This window comes from Lathyrus oleraceus, chromosome 2, assembly GCF_024323335.1.
Source record: "Lathyrus oleraceus cultivar Zhongwan6 chromosome 2, CAAS_Psat_ZW6_1.0, whole genome shotgun sequence".
Taxonomy (NCBI): domain Eukaryota; kingdom Viridiplantae; phylum Streptophyta; class Magnoliopsida; order Fabales; family Fabaceae; genus Lathyrus; species Lathyrus oleraceus.
Genome location: NC_066580.1, coordinates 39,785,395 through 39,807,692, shown reverse-complemented (window position 1 = coordinate 39,807,692; position 22,298 = coordinate 39,785,395). Strand labels below are relative to the sequence as shown.

The 22,298-nt window shown below is 37.0% G+C and overlaps 3 protein-coding genes across 3 annotated transcripts; all 3 read right to left on the bottom strand.

Annotated features, from left to right (window-relative positions):
- Window positions 1–8,930: 8,930 nt before the first annotated feature.
- LOC127121098 (receptor-like protein EIX2) lies at window positions 8,931–10,369 on the bottom strand. The gene has a single exon (XM_051051698.1). It carries the CDS (start codon window positions 10,284–10,286, stop codon window positions 9,279–9,281), a length of 1,008 nt encoding a protein of 335 aa, XP_050907655.1. The 5' UTR covers window positions 10,287–10,369; the 3' UTR covers window positions 8,931–9,278.
- A 6,878-nt stretch (window positions 10,370–17,247) lies between these two features.
- Window positions 17,248–17,760, bottom strand: LOC127121827 (uncharacterized mitochondrial protein AtMg00810-like). Its single transcript, XM_051052264.1, has one exon. The coding sequence runs from the start codon at window positions 17,758–17,760 to the stop codon at window positions 17,248–17,250; it is 513 nt and encodes a 170-aa protein (XP_050908221.1).
- A 1,989-nt stretch (window positions 17,761–19,749) lies between these two features.
- On the bottom strand, window positions 19,750–22,037 carry LOC127117971 (uncharacterized). The gene is made up of 4 exons (XM_051048102.1): window positions 21,676–22,037; window positions 21,049–21,085; window positions 20,145–20,228; window positions 19,750–19,984 (listed from the first exon to the last, which is right to left on the bottom strand). Exons 1-4 carry the CDS (start codon window positions 21,979–21,981, stop codon window positions 19,932–19,934), a joined length of 480 nt encoding a protein of 159 aa, XP_050904059.1. The 5' UTR covers window positions 21,982–22,037; the 3' UTR covers window positions 19,750–19,931.
- Window positions 22,038–22,298: the final 261 nt, after the last annotated feature.

Genomic DNA, 22,298 nt, shown 5'->3' with positions numbered 1-22,298 from the left:
TTTTTCCATGATGTTCATAATTGAGTCTATTATTTAATTATGAATTTTAATTAATTTTTCATTGGCTGGATTTTGAATGATAATTGGCTTTCTAACATGTGTGCATAAATGATACCTTGTGCCATTTCAATTGTGAAATTGTAATATTGCATCCAATGAGCTTGAAATTTTTTGTGGTGAAACTAGACACATTGACCTTCATTTCCATATAAAGTTTGTGCATTTATCATTTGTGGATTGAGAGTTATGATTTTTTGAAGTCATGTGTTGCATTTGGTGTCATACCATGATCATGTATTTTCACAAATTTTGTTCACACACTTCCCCACATCCAAATGACTCCAAATTTTGCATGAATGATCCCTTGTATGTCTAATTGATGTATGATTTTTCTTGGAATTAATCATGCTGTTTTCCATTTGATTGTGAATTTTCTTCCATATGTGGTCATTTGTTGACTTTTTGTGCTATGTCTTGCCAAATCTTTTGTGAAATTCTCAAATCTTATTGTATGACCATGAAATTTCATATGTGATAACTAGACATCCTCATCTTCACCATGGTTTTGGTCCCATTCATTTATCATACACCATTCTAGACTTATGATTTTTCTAAGTTGATGCATGTTTGGTTGACTTCATTGAGCATGTTCAAATTGGCTTTGTCTTTCTGATTTTCATTGACTGCCTTCCACTTGTCCAAATGGGATGAAATTTGACATGCTTACCATGCTATGTGTTAGGTTTGATCATGATTTATTTGGTGATTTTTGAAAAATGTTTAGATTGGTTTTGAATCAAGTCTTTCTGTTGACTTCTGTGGGTTTTTGTTTGCCTTACTTTGACCTAATTGGTTCATGAAATGATGACAGTGATTGGTATGAATGTGAATCCAATTGGTTTTGTTTCCTAATTGTTTGAACATGATTTTGGATACTTAACCCTTGCTGTTTTGACTTTCTCATTCACTTTTGACCCTAGGCTTGCCCTAGTGGTCCTGTTACTCACCTTTGAGCTTGTGATTTCAGGTTGACCACCAAATGGCCATTGTGACCCATTCTTTTGACATGAGCTTGGTTAAATATTGTTGTCTAACATCTTTGTTTTGTAGGTGGCTTGGCTCATATGCCATAAGCCTTGTGCCTTGCACATCCTTGTGCCCACTAATGGACTGTTGTTGTCTGTTTCTGTCTGTTTGAAGTTGCATACTAACATCTGCTTGACTGTTTCAGGTGTTTTAGTTGCTTAGTTCCTTGTGAACTTTTTGCTTTGCTTTGCTTGTATAAGCAATTTGCATTGAGGTATGCCTCCTTTACTTCATGTAGTCTGGAAGACCTGGCCTGTTACTTGGCCAGGCAACTGTCTGAAGTCCTCCTTAAGAGGCAATGTTTGTGACTGTTTACTTTTGTCCTCGCATAGAGTCAAAGACCTCCTAAGAGAAGAGGCAATCGGTGGAAGGTAGGGATATGCAATCTATCCCCCACTATTCAGTGTGTCATCCGCTTTGCTCACACCACTGTGTTGATGCATTGCAGATACAAACCCAAGATCTTGTACAATTGTACAGTTGAGTCAGTTTTAATGTGTAGAAGGGTTCCCACTTTCTGAACCCACACATCCTTGTCTTGAGCTCTCCCTGGCCAGGGATAAGAGCTGTGAAGTCTTATCTTCACTCACCTTTCATCTGCTTCACCTTAGTCTCTCAATGGCAAGGTTAAGAGCACATTCACCCAGTTCCAGAGGTTTGTTTGTCGAGGTTGATATGACCCCTTGACTAAAACCTAACCCTTGTTTGAGCCACTTGTTTGTGTATAGCGTGTGCTATCTGTGCTTGTAGGATTGTTTGACTTGCTTCCTGTGCAAGTTAGGATAGTTTGACTTGCTTCCTGTGCAAGTTAGGATAGTTTGACTTGCTTCCTGTGCAAGATAGGATTGTTTAGACTTGCTTCCTGTGCAAGTTAGGTTTTGCTTGACTTGCTTCCTGTGCAAGTTAAGTGTGTGTGGCTTGCTTCCTGTGTGAGCCATACTTAGGATAGGTTGGCCCTTGTGCCATTTAGCTAGAAACCTTAACTTAGGGTTGATTTTGCATGACAACATCTAGGCTCGAGTCGTAGTCTCCCTAGAGTTGTGTCTCCCTCTGTTATCTGGTTAGGCTAGTCCTTTATCCCTGCGTAGGGGAACTACATCGCCCTGATCTTCATACCAGATGAAGTATGTAGGCAGGAGATTGAGCTGATCTCTCCGGGCGCCTTTTCTTTTCTTTTGTGTGTGTTTGACAGTTATAGGCTGAGTCCCCGACTCCCTATCAACTTGTTGTGTTGTTGTGTGCTTGGAAGCTGATGTAAGTCCATCGAGTGGCATTTGGATTCCAGTGTGTGTGTGTTTAGGTTCGGATGCTGACATAAGTCCAGTGATTGGATGTCAGGCTCCACGTTTGCCTCTTTGCGTGTGTTTTGGTTCGGATGCTGACGTAATTCCATTGAGTGGTAGTCGGGCTCCATGTTTGCCACCCTTGTGTGTCTGTTTGCTTAGTTGTTCAGTGCGTGTCAGCCGAGCTACGAATGCTCTGATTCTTCTCTCGTCCGAGAAGATACGTATGCATAGGATGCGACATCCTAGCGAGCATGTGTTATTTCCCCAGTCCGAACTACTTCGACTCTGATGTCTATGCTTGATAGACTAAGTAGGCCCAGGATGTGACATCCTGCCGAGTCAGTTTCAGTCAGTCTCTTGTGTCTCTTTCAGCCAGTATTTGTGAATGTTTGAGCAGTGTTTTAGCAACCAATTTTCCTTTCTAGTGTGCGTGGATCCCGTAGAGTACTACGGATGCGTAGGGGTGCTAATACCTTCCCTTCGCATAACCGACTCCCGAACCCATTCTCTTTGGTCGCGAGACCATGTTCTTTCCAGGTTTACTCTGAGCGTTTCCTTTCCCTCTTTTGGGATAAATAACGCACGGTGGCGGCTCTGTTGTTCTTCTTTTCCCGCCGGTTTTTCGCGCGATGCGACAGCGGGGCAGCGCCCCGTTCAAAATTTTCTTTTGAACAGTTGAACCATTTCCCAACCGACGTAATCGTTTCTGAACAGTTGCGTCTTTTCGGTTTCTGTTATTGATCTCCTATATAAGGAGTCATTTGGCCTCAGTTTGAAAAACATAACGAAACCAAACTTTCTCTCTACATTCCTGAACATTTCTCTTTGCCAGAAACAAATTGTTCTTCAAGAATTATCCCCACAAAGATTTCGTGAACCCAGGCAAGAATAGGGTCGAAATACTTTGTTCGGAAAGTGTACGAACACGATTCTTCGAAGTTATCCAGGATTATCATACCCGATTCTCTTACAAACAAACAAAGTATTTTCTGATAATCATGGCTGGAGGAAGCACCGTCAAGGAGATGACTACAAACTTCGGAAAATTGGACAAGTTTCAAGGACAAGACTTCAGGCGTTGGCAGAAGAAGATGCATTTCATGTTGACAACGTTGAAGGTGGTGCACGTCCTGTCTACACCGATTCCAGAACTTCTGGAGGAAGACACGGTTGAAAATCTGAGACGCAGATCAAAATGGGAGAACGACGACTACATATGCAGAGGGCACATTCTTAACGGTATGTCTGATCCCTTATTTGATATTTATCAAAACATAGAATCTGCAAAGGAATTGTGGGATTGTCTCGAATCCAAGTACATGGCAGAGGACTCATCCAGTAAAAAGTTCCTGGTAACCGATTTCAACAATTACAAAATGGTTGAATCGAGGTCTGTCATGGAACAATTCAATGAACTCCTCCGAATCCTTGGACAGTTCACACAACACGGATTGAAGATGGATGAAACAATATCTGTCTCAAGCATCATAGACAAGTTGCCTCCTTCGTGGAAGGATTTCAAACACAATCTGAAGCATGGAAAAGACGAACTGTCTTTGATCCAACTTGGAAGTCACTTGCGCATAGAAGAATCTCTAAGAGCGCATGAGGATGACAAAGGAAAAGGCAAAGAAATTGCTTGACCCTCGGTTAATATGGTTGAAGAGGGTGGTAAGAACGGTAACAACAAAAACAAAGGAAAGAAGCGTGCTTTCAAGAACAATAAGGGCAGTTTCGGTGCTAACAAGAAACCGAAACTAGAATGCTGGAAGTGTGGCAAAACAGGCCACTTCAATAAGGATTGTCGTTCCGGCAAAAAGCATGATAACGCGAATGCAAGTGGTTCAGGAAAGGGGTCTAAGGACCAATCCGAAAACCAAGGTCAGAAATCAATTCGTGATTTGAATAGTTTGATTAAACATTTGGTTTCACTAAATTCTGAAGCATTCTATGTGCAGGATGATGCTATCGCGTGGTGGATTGATTCTGGCGCTACAACACATGTTTGCAAGGATCGTTTCTGGTTCAAGACTCTTGTTCTAGTGGAAGATGGTTCTGTCCTCTACATGGGAGATGATCACTTCGCTCCCGTTGAAGGCAAAGGAAACGTGGTGCTCGAATTCAGTTCTGGAAAGACTATTACTTTGTTTAATGTTTTGTATGTTCCTAAACTACGTAAGAGTTTAATTTCTGGTCCTGTATTAAATAAGCTTGGATACAAGCAAGTGTGTGAATCCGATAAATATGTTTTATCGAAGTCTGGTGTGTTTGTAGGATTTGGATATTATAATAATGGTATGTTTATGATGAATTTGAATGGAGTTCCTAATGATTCTGGTTCTGTATTTATGTCCTCTTCGAATGTTATCAATTCATCGTTATGGCATGCTCGTCTAGGACACGTACATTATAAAAGAATGCATGAAATGTCTAAAGATGATTTAATTCCTGTTTTTGATAAAAATGTAGAAAATTGTAAAACTTGCATGTTAACAAAGATCACTAGGCAACCTTTTAAAAGTATAACAAGGAAATCTGTCATTCTTGAGTTGATACATAGTGATTTATGTGATTTGCATGCTACTCCATCATTAGGACATAAAAAATATTTTGTCACTTTCATAGATGATGCATCTAGATTCTGCTATGTTTATTTGCTGCACGCTAAGGACGAATCCTTAGATAAATTCAAAATTTATAAAACTGAAGTTGAAGTGCAACAGAATGTGTTGATTAAAACATTACGTACAGATAGAGGTGGTGAATATTATGATCCTGTATTTTTCCAATCCGTAGGAATCATTCATGAGACTACGACACCTTATACACCTCAACAAAATGGTGTGGCTGAAAGGAAAATTAGAGTGCTTAAGGAAATGGTGAATGTCATGTTATCTTACTCTGGTTTGAGTGAAGAGTTTTGGGGAGAAGCTATGTTAACGGCTTGCTATTTGTTAAATAGGGTTCCTAATAAAAGGAACAAGACTACCCCATATGAACTTTGGTATAAGAAACGACCCAACTTAACATTTCTACGTGTTTGGGGTTGTAGGGCCGTGGTTAGACTCCCGGACCCAAAAAGGAAAACTTTGGGTGAAAAGGGTGTAGCCTGCATCTTTGTTGGATATGCTGAGCACTCCAAGGCCTATAGGTTTTATGTTATAGAACCTAATGACTCGATTTCTATTAACACGATTATAGAATCGAGAGATGCCATATTTGATGAGAATTGTTTCTCTTCTATACCTAGACCAAAGGACTCTATACCTAATTCAGATGAATCTCTAAGGGATGATCATTCAAATGATGTGCCAAGTGAGACACTTGAACCCCGTAGGAGCAAAAGAGCTAGAAAATCTAGATCTTATGGATCTGATTTTCAACTATATTTAGTTGAGGGATCAAAGGATCAGATTGACACTCAATACTATTATTGTTATAGTATAGAGGAGGATCCAAGAACGTATGATGAAGCTGTGAAATCTCGAGATTCTGTCTTTTGGAAAGAAGCAATTGACGAAGAGATTGGTTTTATCATGGAAAATAATACTTGGGTATTATCTGATTTACCACCAGGTTGCAAACCATTGGGTTGCAAATGGATCTTCAAAAAGAAGATGAAAGTCGATGGTACAATTGACAAGTTTAAAGCTAGATTAGTTATCCAAGGCTTCAGACAAAAGGAAGGGATTGATTATTTCAATACCTATGCTCCTGTTGCCCGTATCACTACTATTAGATTGTTGATTGCCTTGGCGACTATTCATAATCTAGTGATTCATCAAATGGATGTCAAAACAGCATTTCTGAATGGTGATTTGGAGGAAGAAATGTATATGAAGCAACCTGAAGGATTTGTAATGTCTGGTAATGAGCATAAAGTGTGTAAGTTAGTTAAGTCGTTGTATGGGCTGAAACAGGCTCCGAAGCAGTGGCATCAAAAGTTTGATGAGGTTGTTTTGTCTAATGGTTTCATTCTAAACCAAGCTGACAAATGTGTATATAGCAAATTTGATACTTCCGGTAAAGGAGTTTTCATTTGTTTATATGTTGATGACATGTTGATCTTTGGCACCGACCAAAATCAAGTTGATAAAACGAAGAATTTCTTGTCATCAAAGTTCTCCATGAAGGATATGGGAGAAGCGGGCGTTATTCTTGGTATTAAGATTAAACGGGAGAATAAGGGGATTGTAATTACGCAATCTCATTACATTGAGAAAATACTCAAGAAGTTCAATTATGAAATTTGTTCTCCAGTAAGTACTCCCATGGATCCGGGAGAAAAGCTTATGCCAAATACAGGTAAACCTGTGATCAACTCGAATATTCAAAAGCTATAGGCTCTTTGATGTATGCTATGATTAGCACTAGACCGGATATTGCTTATGCGGTTGGAAAGTTGAGCAGATTTACTAATAATCCTAGTAGACATCATTGGCATGCGATAACTAGGGTATTCAAGTACTTGAAGGGTACAATGAATTATGGATTGTCATATATGGGATTTCCTTCGGTGTTAGAGGGTTATTCGGATGCTAGTTGGATAAATAATGTTGAAGATTCATCCTCTACAAGTGGATGGGTGTTCTTGCTTGGGGGAGGTGCCATCTCATGGGCTTCCAAGAAGCAAACATGTATAACTGGTTCCATAATGGAATCTGAGTTTGTAGCATTAGCTGCTGCTGGTAAAGAAGCGGAATGGCTAAGGAATTTGGTATATGAGATTCCGATATGGCCTAAACCGATATCACCCATTTCTATCTATTGTGATAGTACTGCCACATTGGCTAAAGCTTATAGTTAAATATATAATGGAAAGTCTAGACATTTGGGTGTTAGACATAGTATGATTAGGGAATTAATCATGAATGGGGTGATATCTATTGAGTTTGTTCGGTCGCAACAAAACTTAGCTGACCACTTGACGAAGGGGTTAGCTAGAGACTTAGTGAAGAAGTCGGTAATTGGGATGGGATTAAAGTCCATTTAAATCTATTAGCTATGGTATACCCAATTCCCTTCTAATACAACATTAGAAGCAGAATTCAATGTGGAAAGATCATAGTTAGAGATTGGAGCAATTGTGTTTATCTTCCCAAGGTATGTGCTCAGACCTGCAAGTGATGGCTAGGTTGAATTATATCTTCTTAATGGTTCTTTTGGAAAATTGCAAATGCAGGTGCAAGATTAAAAGAATCACCTATGTGAGCATGAAGTTTTGCCGCTTCAAGAAGCTTGGACTTGGCTTCCTATATGCTTATTAATGGATAAGGACACATGGCTTGTAAAGTGTCAAGTATGAATAGTAGAGTATTGTAAGAAACATATGTGTACTATATCTTCAGACACTCAAATGGATTGACGGGTTCAATCGCTATGACACCCCGATTTTCGAGTATTTGGAATGTGTATTTGTACTAAGATGAAAATTCAATCGCAAGACATTTTCATTTATGCATTTGTTTGATCGTTATACCTGTGTGTTATACCCTTGTATATATTATTGTATATACTTAGTAAATCAAGGATTACACTAAAATGGGGGGATTTGTTGGTGATTTTAGTATCATCAATGTATTTTAGTAGTAACGTGATTTACTATAGGCCGATGCAATTATGCGTTAAAGCTTGGAAACGAGTTAGGGGTAGTGCGGAGTGCACGCTCGTCGAGCCAACGTATAATTGAATGCGAATAATTGAAACGGGGTTCCAAGGGGCGAAGCCCCTGGCGGGGTAGCGCCCCGTTCAAAATTTTCTTTTGAACAGTTGAACCATTTCCCAACCGACGTAACCGTTTCTGAACAGTTGCGTCTTTTCGGTTTCTGTTATTGATCTCCTATATAAGGAGTCATTTGGCCTCAGTTTGAAAAACATAACGAAACCAAACTTTCTCTCTACATTCCTGAACATTTCTCTTTGCCAGAAACAAATTGTTCTTCAAGAATTATCCCCACAAAGATTTCGTGAACCCATGCAAGAATAGGGTCGAAATACTTTGTTCGGAAAGTGTACGAACACGATTCTTCGAAGTTATCCAGGATTATCATACTCGATTCTCTTACATACTTTTGAAAAGATGTAATCACTGGATTTATATAATAATAACAGTCTCCTAGATACATCAATTGGTAAGAATTTAGGAATATAATGATTCAATTTTGGGTGAAATGGAGTCAGATTTTCTATCAATGTTAATTAATACAAGGAAAAACATTATGCGAAAGATCTTTAAAAGTCAAGTTGAGTTGATGAGGATGTTTAAGTTGGAAGACAGTGGTGCTATTGGGATGGAATTCACCTTTGAGACGACCGTGACTAAGGTGGAGACCAATCTCGTGACCTGATATAATGTCACACGTGACACCATCTCACTCTCAACTATCTGTATTGTTTTACCTAGAATCTATCTTAAAAGAAAAAGAGGAAGAATGTTGAATATTGTGAGACTTTTTTTCTAGAGTAATATCTTTGTGAGAGACATATCACCTAAAACCTTAAGGTAATTGGTGGGTGAGTTCTCTCACTTATAAATGCTTTCTGAACACTACTCACACTACTCATACTTGATACTTTCTGAACACAGAATAACATTATTAATCTCAGAACATATATATGCTTCAGAAATGGATTATGTTAGTCATTAATACAGGACTGAGAACTTTGAATTCCTTCATTTTTGTATGTTCAAAGAGTAGTTACTTATTCTGCTACTTTTCTTCAACAATTTTGCATATGAATTCTATCGGAGATGTTTAGACAAACTCTTCCTGTGAAAATTATACCCAGAAATAAATGAATCATATGTCTGAGCAACTTGAAAATAAATATGTAAGCTAGAGTGAAAGACGGAAAAGAAAAAGGTTACCTGCAAAGCTATAAACCACCTTTGAAATTTAATTCCAATCAGCGCCATAAACGCATAATTGTGTCAACTATGTTGTTCAAGAACAAGACATATTTATGTCTCCAAGTCCTCATGAGAAACAAAGATCCCCACAGTGCCCAAAATCCTGTGATAAATCCCAATGCCGCACTCAAATAAATTGATTTTTTATCTTCTGGACCACTCTCTTCAATTGTTTCTGGTTTCTCATGTGCGGCTTCTTCGTCTCCTGGACATTTTCTATCAAGCGGCTTCCCACAGAGACCGACATTCCCTTCATAACTCGATGCGTCGAAACTTTGTAACTGCGTGCCTATTGGAATTCTTCCTGATAGATTGTTATCAGATAGATTTAACATGGAGAGGCGATCAATTCGAGCTAGAGAAGAAGTAATTGAGCCAAATAAATGGTTTCTCGACAAGTCAAGAAATTCAAGTGATGTTAACCTTCCAATCTCTGAAGTGATTTTTCCGGTCAAATGGTTGCTTGATAAATTCAACGACACTAATTCTATCAAGTTTTGTATTTCTTCTGGAATGTCTCCAATCAGTTGATTGCTTGAAAGATCAATACTCCTCAAAATGAGCTTATTATTCTTGAATTGTTGTTCTGCGCCTTTCCACATCAACAATGCAATAATATCAAAGCCTTCAAAGTTCTCTCTATAGGTAACTGTGTAATATAAAACGGATTCTGTGGTAATAGTTGAGGAAACATCTTGAGACATTGCAGAAAAATTCTTTATGCATTTGGGAATTCGTCCTGATAGATTGTTTCCTGAGAGATCCAACAACTGAATGTTTGTTAAGTAACAAAGACTCTCTGGAAGACTTCCAGAGAATCGGTTCTTTCGTAAGCTTAACACTTGCAATTGCTGTCCTAACCAATACGGTATTGGTCCTGAGAATCTATTACTTCCAACATCAAGCATGATCAGTTCAATGCAATTTTTCAAGGAGACGGGTAACTTTCCGGTAAAAGTATTGTTACGCAACATCAATACCTTAAGTTCAAGTAATGATCCCATTGAGGATGGAACTTCACCGGACAAACTATTGTCACTCAAATCTAGAAATTGCAATGCATTCAAATTATCCCAGCAATCTGGAAGTTGCCTTTGTAGCGGTGTATTCGTCGCTATATGATTTATTGATTAAACCATAAGCAAAGCATACAAAGAAATCGAGTCGCCACCGCACTTTTATTTATCCAAAGGACTGGCTAAAAAGCGAACAAAAGCCTAAGAAGTTTTACACATAGAAAACTAATGAAAAGATCAGAGAGTCTGGGTAAGGGGTAAATTACGCAATGGGAAGGTGTTAGGCACCCAATGCGTCCTAGGTACTCCTAGGGAGCCCTTTTCACACTTGTTGTAAGAAAATGTTATTTGTTATGAAAATATTATTGTGCAAACATGAATGGGATGATGAGAAAAGAATGTACAAATTATTATTTTTTGTGTTTGAACGGATGAACCCGTTGCCTACGTACCTTTCCATAAAAAGGTAAAGGATCAAAACGTCGTAGTTCGGCTAAAAGATTTCCAAACATCAGTGGATTCAATTTTAAAAACAAGAGCACTAAGGCTTTTCATTATCAACGGGAGAAAACTCAACCAAAACCAACAATCCACCATGCGAGGATAGCTTCAACATACTAGTGAGGGGTTAACCCTATAATAAGTATGGAAGACTTACAATCAACTCACTAAGGATATGGTAAGATTTACATCAACCGCTATGATAATTGAAACCTATGGCTAATGTATGAAAACATATTAACAATGGACGAAGCCACAAAACAATTGAATGGGTGAAGTTAATTGATTATGAGTATTTACAAAATATGGTCAAAGCATGATTAGAATTCAATTCAAAGAAGTGTTAAGAAAATGGAGTTTGAAAAAGTCAAAGACTTAAGGTCCAGGTTTCTAATTTGAAACAAGTGAGAAGTTTGCACAATAATACTTTCAAGTTTTGAAACAAGATGTGAAAAGGATTAGGACAAAGAGGAAAAAAATGGATGATGGAGTGTAAAACTTCTTAGAAGGGTTCACCTCTTGAAATCATATAGAAGATGATCCAAGTGTGTCCTTAGGAATAGGCAAATGAGCAATAACATACAAACAAACAAATGGATACCGGATGCCACTCAATGGACTTACACCAATCTCACAAACAAAGGATGGATACCGGATACCAATCAATGGATTTACACCAATCTCCTAAAACAAACATGGATATCAGATGCCAATAAATGGACTTATACTAATCTCCTGAAACAAAACAAAACAATGGATACCGGATGCCAATCAATTGGACTTATACCAATCTCCTAAAACAAACATGAAAACATGGATATCAGATGACAATCTATCTGGACTTATACTAATCTCCACCAAATGATCATAGGAATACAAATGCCAACAACATGGACTTACAATTGAATCCTCACATACAACAAACAAACAAAAGCAAAACATGGATATCAGATGCCAATCTATCTGGACTTATACTAATCTCCACAGTATGATCATAGGAATACAAATGCCAACAACATGGACTTACAATTGAATCCTCACATACAACAACACAAGCAATAAGCAAAGAAGACATAAGTGGCCAATGAAATGGTCTTACACTCAATCCCTTCCAAATCATAGGAACAATGGCCAATCAACATGGACTTACAATTGTCCTCAATGGGCAATCAAAGATGGTCACACAGATATGAAATGATGATCATGCAATAATGAGCAATCAATGATGATAAATGCACAAAGGCATACAAGCAAACATGTACAAAAGAATCAATCAAGTCAATCAAGCAAGGTCAAATAGCACACACTATACACAAGCAATTAGGCTCAATCAAGGGTTAGACTTTAAAGTCAACTGGAATAGGGTGAATGGTGCTCTTAACCTTAATATTGAGAGTTAAGGTGAAGCAGATGAAAGGATATGAGGGGTGTGCCTCATGCTCTTATCCCTGGTCAGGGAGAGCTTCAAATGATAGAAGGTGTGGGAGTTCAGAAAGTTGGAACTCTCTCCACAAGTTATTGACTCTATAGATCTTGGGTTAGGATCCACAATGCTACAACATGTAATGTGAGCAAAGGGAAGACACACAGAATAGTAGGAGATGGACTATACATCTCTTTTATCTACCAATTGCCTCAAATGAGGACTTTTCCTGCTTGGGGACAAAGATAAACAATCAAGAACATTGCCTCTTAAGGAGGACTTCAGACAGGTGCCTGGCCAAGTAACAAGCCAGGTCTTCCAGACTACATGAGGAAGAGGATGTTATACCTCAATGCTAATGCTATCAAGCAAAGCAAAAGCAAGTTCACAAAGGAACTATAGCAACTAATGTACCTGAAATCAATCAAATATAATCAGTATACCAATCACAAAGTCAAAACAGACAAGTTAAGAGCCAACAGTCAACACAATCAATCACATGTGTAAAGCACAATGCTCAAATCAAATGAGCTAGAGGCATTCTACAAAACAAACCAAGTTAGTTCATAACAATCAAATAGACCAAACTCAAACAACTTGAATGAATCGCCTTAAAGCATTTGCTTCTCAACCTGAAAATCAAACTCAAACATGAGAAGCAAGACCACTAGGACAAGGCCTAGGGTCAAAGGAGGAGCAATAAACCAAAACAGCACATGAAAGTTGATCAAAATCAAGACTAATCAAATAAGAACAAAGTCCAATTGGTCTCATGTCAAAACTATGCACCAAATCCATTTCACAAACAAGTTATGTCAAACTATGCAAGTTGGAATCACATTGGAGCAAACAGAATGAACACAAGCATATCAATACCAAAATGGCTCAATAAATTTCAAGAAAAATCATGCTTAAACAGAACACATTGAATGAGCAACATACCAAAATTCATTGCAATTGGATAAGGGGAAGCAAGTCAATGAAAATCATGAAGTCATGGTATGCAAAAACAAGCTCATATAAGGCCACAAATGATGCATCAACTTCAAGCAATCATAAAACAGAAACCAAACATGATAAATGAATGCAACTAAAGCCATGGAAAACTTCAAGATGTCTATAATACACATGCCAACTTTCAAGTCCATCCAATACATATCAAGAATTTCACAAATCATATAAGATCATGACTCACAAAAGGTCCACAATTGATCAAACAGAGGGAAAATTCTCAAACAAATAGAAAATGCACTCAAAAAATCTACAAAAATTCATGAGCAAGCTTAACATTCATAAGTATCATCATGCAAAAATCCAGAACAATTGGAATAGTATAAGCATGGTAAAGAAATTCAAGAAGATGAACAAGAAATGGTATGACACACATTGTCACACCTCCAAAGATCACATCATATCTCACAATCCAGAAATGCAAAAATAGCAAACTATATACCAAAATGACCAGGAATGAGTCTAGATTATGCATGTAAACTTTCAAGAATTTCCAATTAAGCATCATGATTTCACAAATGAAATGGCAAGCTAGGTACATGAATGCATAAGCAAGAATAAACCCTAGGAAATTACTTTTTCTACACGTGCACAAATTTATTAAAAATCATCAAAAAATAAAGGACATTATAAGGATCATGGCATAAAAAATTGCATGTGATTTGGATTTATATTGAGAGAGTTATGATTTTTCTAATGGCATGAAAAAAAAAAGGTGAAACAAGTGATATGCACATGGAAGCTTAATGAAGAAAAATAATGCCAAGCCAAAAGGAAAATGCACTCAAGCGGAATCGAGCTGTGTTCGCTTTTGAATCTGGCGCGTTTCAAGTGAAACGCGCCGTTTCACTAATACACATGGCAGCGTGTGAATGGCTATATGGCCCATAAACAGAAATTACATGCAAAAACACGGGAACATGGATCGAATGCGCATCTGGAAATGAAACTCAAACATTCATCATCATCTTCATGCTGTTCATCATGCTCAAGAACTTTTCATCACAGAAATCAATGAAACTTATATGGATCGAATCCTCTCATCATGTACAACACTAATATGGCATTGATTTCATCTAAATGTACTCCTATCAAAAGGATCGATCAAAAGAAGTTCTAACAACCAAACTTTAAATCAAGCTAACTTCCTTAATATCTAATGAAAATGCACGATTCAAAGTTCAACATGCTCAGCAACAGAAGATCTATCAAATGCCTAACCTAATTTCAACAATTAAGAGTGTCGAATTCCAACCTTGTTTGAAGTGCAGATTTGAAATCGTGGTTCCTTGGCCTTGTAATGGTGAAACAGAACTTCTATGGTGCTTATGTTGATGAATGAAAGCAAGAAAATAGCTCAGCAATGCTCAATTCTTCTTGAAATCTCAACTGCCATGTGAGTGCTCCAAGTTCAACAGCTGCGATCTAGCTTGAATTATGCACAACCTTGCTTCAACAGATCTTCATCATGCCTGCAAATGATGATTAGAACAAGGAGCAAGCAAAAAGAATCAAGAATTTCGATGGAAAAAGTTGAAAAAAAGTTTGAGCAAATTTGAGAGAATTTGAGAGATTTTGAGTTTGGATCTGAGATTGTGAATTGTTGATGCAGAATTCTGTTACAATTAGTGCTTTATCCCACCTGTTAATCCACTTGTTAAACATGATTAGCAAAAATGCAAGGGATTAGTGAATTGATCATGTTATGCAATTTGGCAAAAATGCCCTTTTTCAAATGTAACCAATGGAACAGTGTAATTCTTCTTGCAGCAAGTCCAAATTTCTGTTTCAAGGCCATTGCAATTGGTTTGGAGTGAAAATCATGTGTACTTTTCAAAATGACTTTTTTTCCCACCAAAATTCAAATTGGTTCACTTGAAAAATGGACTTTTTATGTGATGATTTTTGATGAAATGTAATGAATGATAATGATAAAGCATGTCAAATGGAGTTTGCTCAAAAAAGAATCACATGAATTGGCCTTTTGGTTCAAGAGTTATGCCTCCTTGAAGTTCAACTTTTCTTGAAAATGATTTGATCATAACTTGCCAACCACACATGAGAAATGGATGTTCTTGGACTTTTTGGAAATGTGAGAGCAAGATCTTCAACTTTCATGTTGGACAAAATTTCATTTGAAGCTTCCTTGATGATGTAAATTTGAGGAGAAGACCTTTCCATTTTTGGCAGTTTGAAATTACAGGTCACTTACTATTTTTGGAAACTTTTCATCTGACCTCAAATCCTTCAATATTGATCTTTGAAATGTCAAATGAGACTTGTATGGACATGAATGAGACCTTTCCAACCATCTCCCACCATCAAATCCCTGATCAAATGCACAGTTGACCACAGTTGACTTTGCTAGGGTTTTGGTTGACTGAGCCATGTTCTGATGAATTTCAAACCTCTACCACTTGAGATCTTGATTCCAAATGATATCACAACTCATATGAACTCTTGATGGATAATCATGGTGCCCAAATTCTTCAAGAATGGCCACCATCCATTGCTCAATGGCTGGCTTTGATTGTCTTGACCTAGTTTGCTTCATCTGCAAGTAACATGGTTAGATGACATATTTTTGTACTTTTGGTTAATAAACAAATGAAAAGCAATGATATACAAATGCAATACATGCTTGGTGATCAAGAATCACACTCACAAGATAACCCACCCACTAGGAGGGAAGCAAAGGTGCACAATGATCCTTGAGGCAATGTGATGATATGATATGATGCCATGAGGGATCTTAGGGACAAAATTGGGGTCATGTTTCTCATAGTTTCCGACAAGGCTTGCCTTTAACTGAAGGAGAGCATGTTTCTCATTCTCTAAGCAACCAAAAGCTCCATTCAGAATCAAGTGCAACACAAGAATGGTTAATGCAACTAATTTGAGAATACATACAACACTAGTGTTCAGCATCATCTATAGTTAGTGGAAGAGTTGATTATGAGTAATTGATTGCTGCTCATTTGGAATATATGGTGACAAATAATTCTGGTCACCAAAGTGGAAAAAAGGAGAATATGAGTGACAGTGGATGCATTCATACAATCTTTAGATACAGTCAAAGAAAGCATGTCACCTAATTCAATGATTAATATATTAAAAGAGCACTAGGAATATTGTAACATTATCCACTCCACTATAAATCAAAGATAGATACCATTTACACATTACAAAATAAAAAACAGCTTGTATACTGAGTATCAAATCTAGATCTTTAAGAGTACCAAATGAACCCGACCGATGTAGGATGGGTCCACTCTTAAAGTGGGTCCACCATTTATTTAAAAATTTGGTGTTTTTGCTATTTTATTTTTCTGTTATTATTATTATACTTTGGAGTTGGTTTTGTTGGTTGTCATTTAAATTACACCGATTTGAGAAAAGTGTTCCGCTTGAAAAACATTCGGATTATTTGATTTTCCAACACCGCTAACACGAAAACATGTCCACACACCAACAACTTATTGCATCGAAAGAAACTAGTTTAAGACACATAATGTGCGGGTAGATTAGTTTTTTTTATGGAAAGCTTTAATTATTATCAGGATGTTTTTTTCTTAGACATGGTTGTTAGAAATTCTGGCTTGATGTCTTTCTCATTGCATTTTATACTATATATAATAGTGTCGGTAATTACAACTCATAATGACTAATTACAACTCATAATGACTAATTTTCTATTCTATGAATGTAAATTATTTACAATAAATGTGTTTGATTATTTCCTGATTAACATTCCCCCTCAAATTGATGCGGCTGGTCAAGGAGCATCAATTTGCTAACAAGAAACTGATGTCGTGGGCGTGGAACAGCCTTGGTAAGAATACCTGCAACCTGCAACTGAGTACTGACGTGAGGAAGTGATATTATTCGATCATCGTAGGCGTCACGTATTGAATGACAATCAACTTCGATATGTTTGGTGCGTTTATGAAAAACAAGATTTGCAACAATTTGAATGACACTTGTATTGTCAGCATAAAGTGAAGTTGGCTCTGTTTAGGAAAATCCAAGTTCAGCCAAAAGACCACGAAGCCAAAGTATTTCTGAACAAACAGCAGACATGGCACGATACTCTGATTCGGTAGAAGATTTAGAAACTCTTGCTTGCTTCTTATTTTTCCAAGCAATCAATGGAAAACCAAGAAACATGCACCAACCAGTAACAGATCGACGAGTATCAGGACACCCTGCCCAATCAGCATCACTATAAGCACTCAACTGAAGAGAAATTCCAACAGAAAAGAATAATCCCCGGTGAGAGGTTCCCTTTAAGTAGCGAATTATACGACGAACCGCAGCCAAATGAAGATGGCGAGGAGAATGCATGAATTGACTTACTTGTTGAACAGCAAAAGATATGTCAGGGCGAGTAATAGTCAAGTAGTTGAGGCTACCCATAAGTTGCCGATACAATAAGGGATCATGCAAAAGATCACCATCATCATGATGATATTTAACATTAATCTCAAGAGGAGTATCTACCGGATTAGCCGATTCGAGACCGGCCATAGAAATCAAATCTTTAGCATACTTGTGTTAATGGAGAAAGATGCCCTTGGATGTAGAATGAACCTCAAGACCAAGAATATAATGTAGATTACCCAGATCTTTCATGTGAAATGATGCTTGTAACTGTTGCTTAAGTTGCTGAATGGAAGCATGATCCGAACCAGTAATAACCATATCATCAACATACAAAAGAAGCAGAGCAATACCCGCAGATGTGCTATGAATAAATAAAGATGAATCACACTGACTCTGAGTAAAGGAGAGCCCAAGTAGAGTGGAGCGGAATTTCTCGTACCACGCTCTAGGTGCCTGTTTCAAACCATATAAGGAGCGTTTGAGCTTACACATGCCTTTAGACGAAGAGAATAAGCCTTGAGGTGGAGTCATATAAATATCTTTTGTCAGGTCACCATGAAGAAAAGCATTCTTCACATCCATTTGATGAAGAGTCCACCCATTAGAAGCAGCTATAGAGATGATCGTGCGGACAATTGCCATTTTGGCAACCGGTGCAAATGTCTCATCATAATCAATTCCATATTCCTGCTTGTTTCCTGACGCAACCAAACGAGCCTCGTAACAATTGAGGGACCCATCAGAATTCAATTTCACAGAATACACCCATTTGTAACCTATAGGTTTTACATCAGGAGGGCAAGAGACAATATCCCATGTGAAGTTCTCTTGAAGAGCTTGAAGCTCTTCATTCATTGCTTTTATCCATCGCACATCCTTAACAGCCTGTGAGTAACAAGTAGGAATAGATATGCTAGAGAGTGTGGCAGTCAGAGAAGTATGTGAGGAATCATACATGTCTGGTGAATATCTATCTGGTGCGTGAGATATTCGACCAGAACGCCGTGGTTCAACCAGTACAGGATCAGGTGGCGGTTCAGCATCGGGAAGGGGTGTGGGAACCTGCTGCCTGTGTTGTCTAACATATACATGACCTGTTTTATAATGTTCGATAGATTGAGGCATAATAGAAAACTTAGTAAGAGTAACAATATCATTAATGGCAGGAGAAACACAGGGAAACATAAACTGATTATCAAAAAATGTCACATTTCTAGAAATGCGAAAACGATGGTTAGTGACATCATAACACACAAATCCCTTATGAGAGTGACTATATCGCATAAATGCACATTGAACAGATTGTGCTCCAAGCTTATGCCTTTCAAAAGGAGGTAAGTGAACAAAACACACACACCCAAAAGTATGTAAAGCACTATAATCAGGATGAATTTTAAAAAGACGAAAGAAAGGAGAATCAAGTTCAATAACAGTAGAAGGAAGACGATTGATCAAGAAGACAGCTGTGGAAAGAGCCTCTACCCAAAATCGGGATGGTACAGAAGCTTGGAGAAGCAATGTGCGTGTTACATCAAGCAAATGACGATTCTTACGTTCTGCCATACCATTTTGTTGAGGGGTATTGGGACAAGATCGTTGCGACAAGATGCCTTTTTGTTGAAGGTATTCCTGAAACTTATGAGACATGTACTCACCACCAGAGTCAGAGCGAAAAATTTTAACACTTGCTTGAAATTGAGTTTCAACATATGTCAAAAATTTCTTAAACATAGAAAACACTTCAGATTTAGACCGAAGGAAATATATCCAAACAAAACGACTATAATCATCAATAAATGTGACAAAATATTCGGATTATTTGATTTCCCAACACCGCTAACACGGAAACATGTCCACACACCAACAACTTATTGCATCGAATGAAACTAGATTAAGACACGATAATGTGCGGGTAGATTAGTTTTTTTTATGGAAAGCTTTAATTATTATCAGGATGTTTTTTTCTTAGACATGTCATTATATAAAGTTTTGTTCCCTTATTTTAGGTGATTCACAAATTTAGTCCTCTTATTATAAAATCAAACAATTTAGGTCCCTCACATTTTTATACTGAAAATTGATGATGTATCTTTTTTTAATGACGTCTCATTTGTGAAACATGACAAATAATCATATATAAATATTTGTGAACTTTAAACATACAAAATATATGTTACATGTCAAAGGGAAGCATAGTTATATGATTAAAAAGATTCATACAAAAAAAAAAATATAAACTATGAACAATAAGATAGTTACAATATCTTACAGATTTCAGAACAAGAAGGTTTAAGATATTTAGCGAAATTCAAAGCTCATAACCTTCTGGAATAGCCAGAACCTGCACATTTCTTGCAGAGTATCAATCCTACAAAATGTGAATTAGCACAGGTATTAGCAGAAAATACTGTGAAATATCTTGTTGGTTTTTCTCTAGTGTTGTCAATCCAGATAAATAAAGAATGCAATATAAATGCAACTTTGTTAGAAATCTAAAGCAACCATAACAATATTTTGTATGTTACTACCTGAACCCTTGCATACTTTGCAATCAACCAACCCCATCTCTTGCTTCATCTTGCCATCATTGCAAAAAACACATTTTGTTCCACCTGCTTATCAATAATGGTGTTTAAAATCGTAACTTTTGTGAACACTCAACAATACTAATACAAGTTTCCTCTTTAACAGGTTCACTTGAACAATAAAAACTTTGAGTGCAATGGCAATAGAAAATACAATTGTAAATCATAACTATCACTATACCATGTATCTCACCTTCTTTCCCCATTTCAATGACCTATCTAGCACAGACACTTCAGATTTAAGACGTGAGGGAGTGTCTGATGCGTGTTGCAACTAGTACGAAACTAACACGTGTAGTTCCATTCAGTCGTTTATATTTTTTCAAATTATTACCGGTTTCTCCATGTTAGTGTCAGTGTAACGTTTGGCGTATGTGTTTGTGTCAGTATTTCATAGCCAACGACACATTTTCATACAATATATCTCCATTTACAGGGTAGGGATATAGAAGGGTAAGGAATATAAAAAAAAACATGGTAACTAGTGGAATACTAGGAAGCACAGCACTCTCTTAGTAGGGCATTTAGAAGAGCTAACTTCATGAGATAAACACTTGTACTAGTGTTTAATCACACTTAGAAAAATGACTTGCGACATAACGACAAGTTTTCAACTTATTTCGATAAACTCTCTAAAACAGCTTACAAATAAGGCAATAATCGACAAGTCTTTCACCCCACTATGCTTACTCAATCATCTTTCTAAACAAGTAACATGTTATGTCCTCACTGCTAACATTTTAAAATGCTCCTCACACTACCCAAGCATAAAGCAATAATAACTTGCATAAGAGAAACAACAAAAATGCTCATCAATCTTGAAGTCCAAAAGCAGAAAGATAATTACCGTTTCCACCACATCGCTCACAGGACACCGGATCACCCTGCAAAACCGCATCACTCGTTACTAAAAGTCCAAAACAAAGCATCAAGCTTGATCCACAATCTTATTGTTACAAAGGAAAATACACTTCTGGAAGCAAAACTGGATGCAATTATATATGCAATGCATATGAATTCTATTAGTTTCATTCAAACCACGCCCACAACCCCGAAAATGTTTTTTTTATCAAAACCAACAGAAATCCAGAACTCAATCAGCACAAACTGCAATCTGAAAACCCAAAGTAACATCATTAATTAATGATTTGATAAATACAAAATGTGAAAATGACATAAAATAATTTTAAATTAATATTTATAAAATTTTAACTAAGATGATAATAATTAGGATAAAAATGATATGCTATAAGCTCAACCACTAAAAGTACCCCTCAAAAAATGCTATAAGATAATGAAAAAATATCATTTAACAAAGAGAAAATTCAAGAAACTCTCTAAGTATATTACAATTGTTGCTGTTTTCTATTGCATAATTCTCATTTAACAAAGAGGAATTAACACAAAAAAAAAGACATTTTTATGAAAACTAAAAAAAAGAAACCTATAATAGAAGAAATGTAAAATGTGCTACCTTGAGGCCAAGAAAGAGAGAAAGAGCAATGGCAGCCAGAACACTAACAGTAGCAAGAAGTGTTTGAGTATCGAAATACAAAGCGCTGCCGAAGCCATTAAAGAGCAAAATTGGGTCAATGATCATGAAGTGTTTGAGTTTGGTTGGTTTCCGTCTGCATTTGGAAGATGGGAAGAAGAATTTGGATGAAGATGAAGGTTGGGGAAGAGTTAGAGAAGATGTAGAAAAACATGGTGAAAGATGAATCAAGGTTGAAGAAGAAGAAGAAGATAGAGGACGAAGGTTGTAGTGAGAAATTGTAGCCATTGATAAAAAAGAGAACAAATAAAAAAAAAGTTTATTAGCATGTGGAGCTAACTTAACTATGGCCTCTCCTTTATTATTATTTGATTTTTCTTTTATTTAATGGTTGAAATATTTTTAGACTGTATTTCAATTTTGACAAATCTCATGAGGTAAAAATAAGAAGGGGTGTTGTTTCCACCAATATATGGTTGCTCTCTCACTTTTGTGAAAAGTTACAACCGTTCATAACGTTTGGAGATGTATCTCAAGATGCATTTTTTCCATACATTTCAGATGAAATTGTTAAGAAACTCTTATTCTGTTAAAATTTAGTCTCG

What these genes read in the sequence shown, in the direction of transcription:
- LOC127121098 (XM_051051698.1), bottom strand. Translation starts at nt 10,286, where the DNA reads ATGGGATCATTACTTGAACTTAAGGTATTGATGTTGCGTAACAATACT.
- LOC127117971 (XM_051048102.1), bottom strand. Translation starts at nt 21,981, where the DNA reads ATGGCTACAATTTCTCACTACAACCTTCGTCCTCTATCTTCTTCTTCT. An exon ending in TGAGCGATGTGGTGGAAACG is followed by an intron (nt 20,229 to 21,048) that starts GTAATTATCTTT and finishes ATTGATAAGCAG; the next exon opens with GTGGAACAAAATGTGTTTTT. An exon ending in CAAAGTATGCAAGGGTTCAG is followed by an intron (nt 19,985 to 20,144) that starts GTAGTAACATAC and finishes CACATTTTGTAG; the next exon opens with GATTGATACTCTGCAAGAAA.
- LOC127121827 (XM_051052264.1), bottom strand. Translation starts at nt 17,760, where the DNA reads ATGGCCGGTCTCGAATCGGCTAATCCGGTAGATACTCCTCTTGAGATT.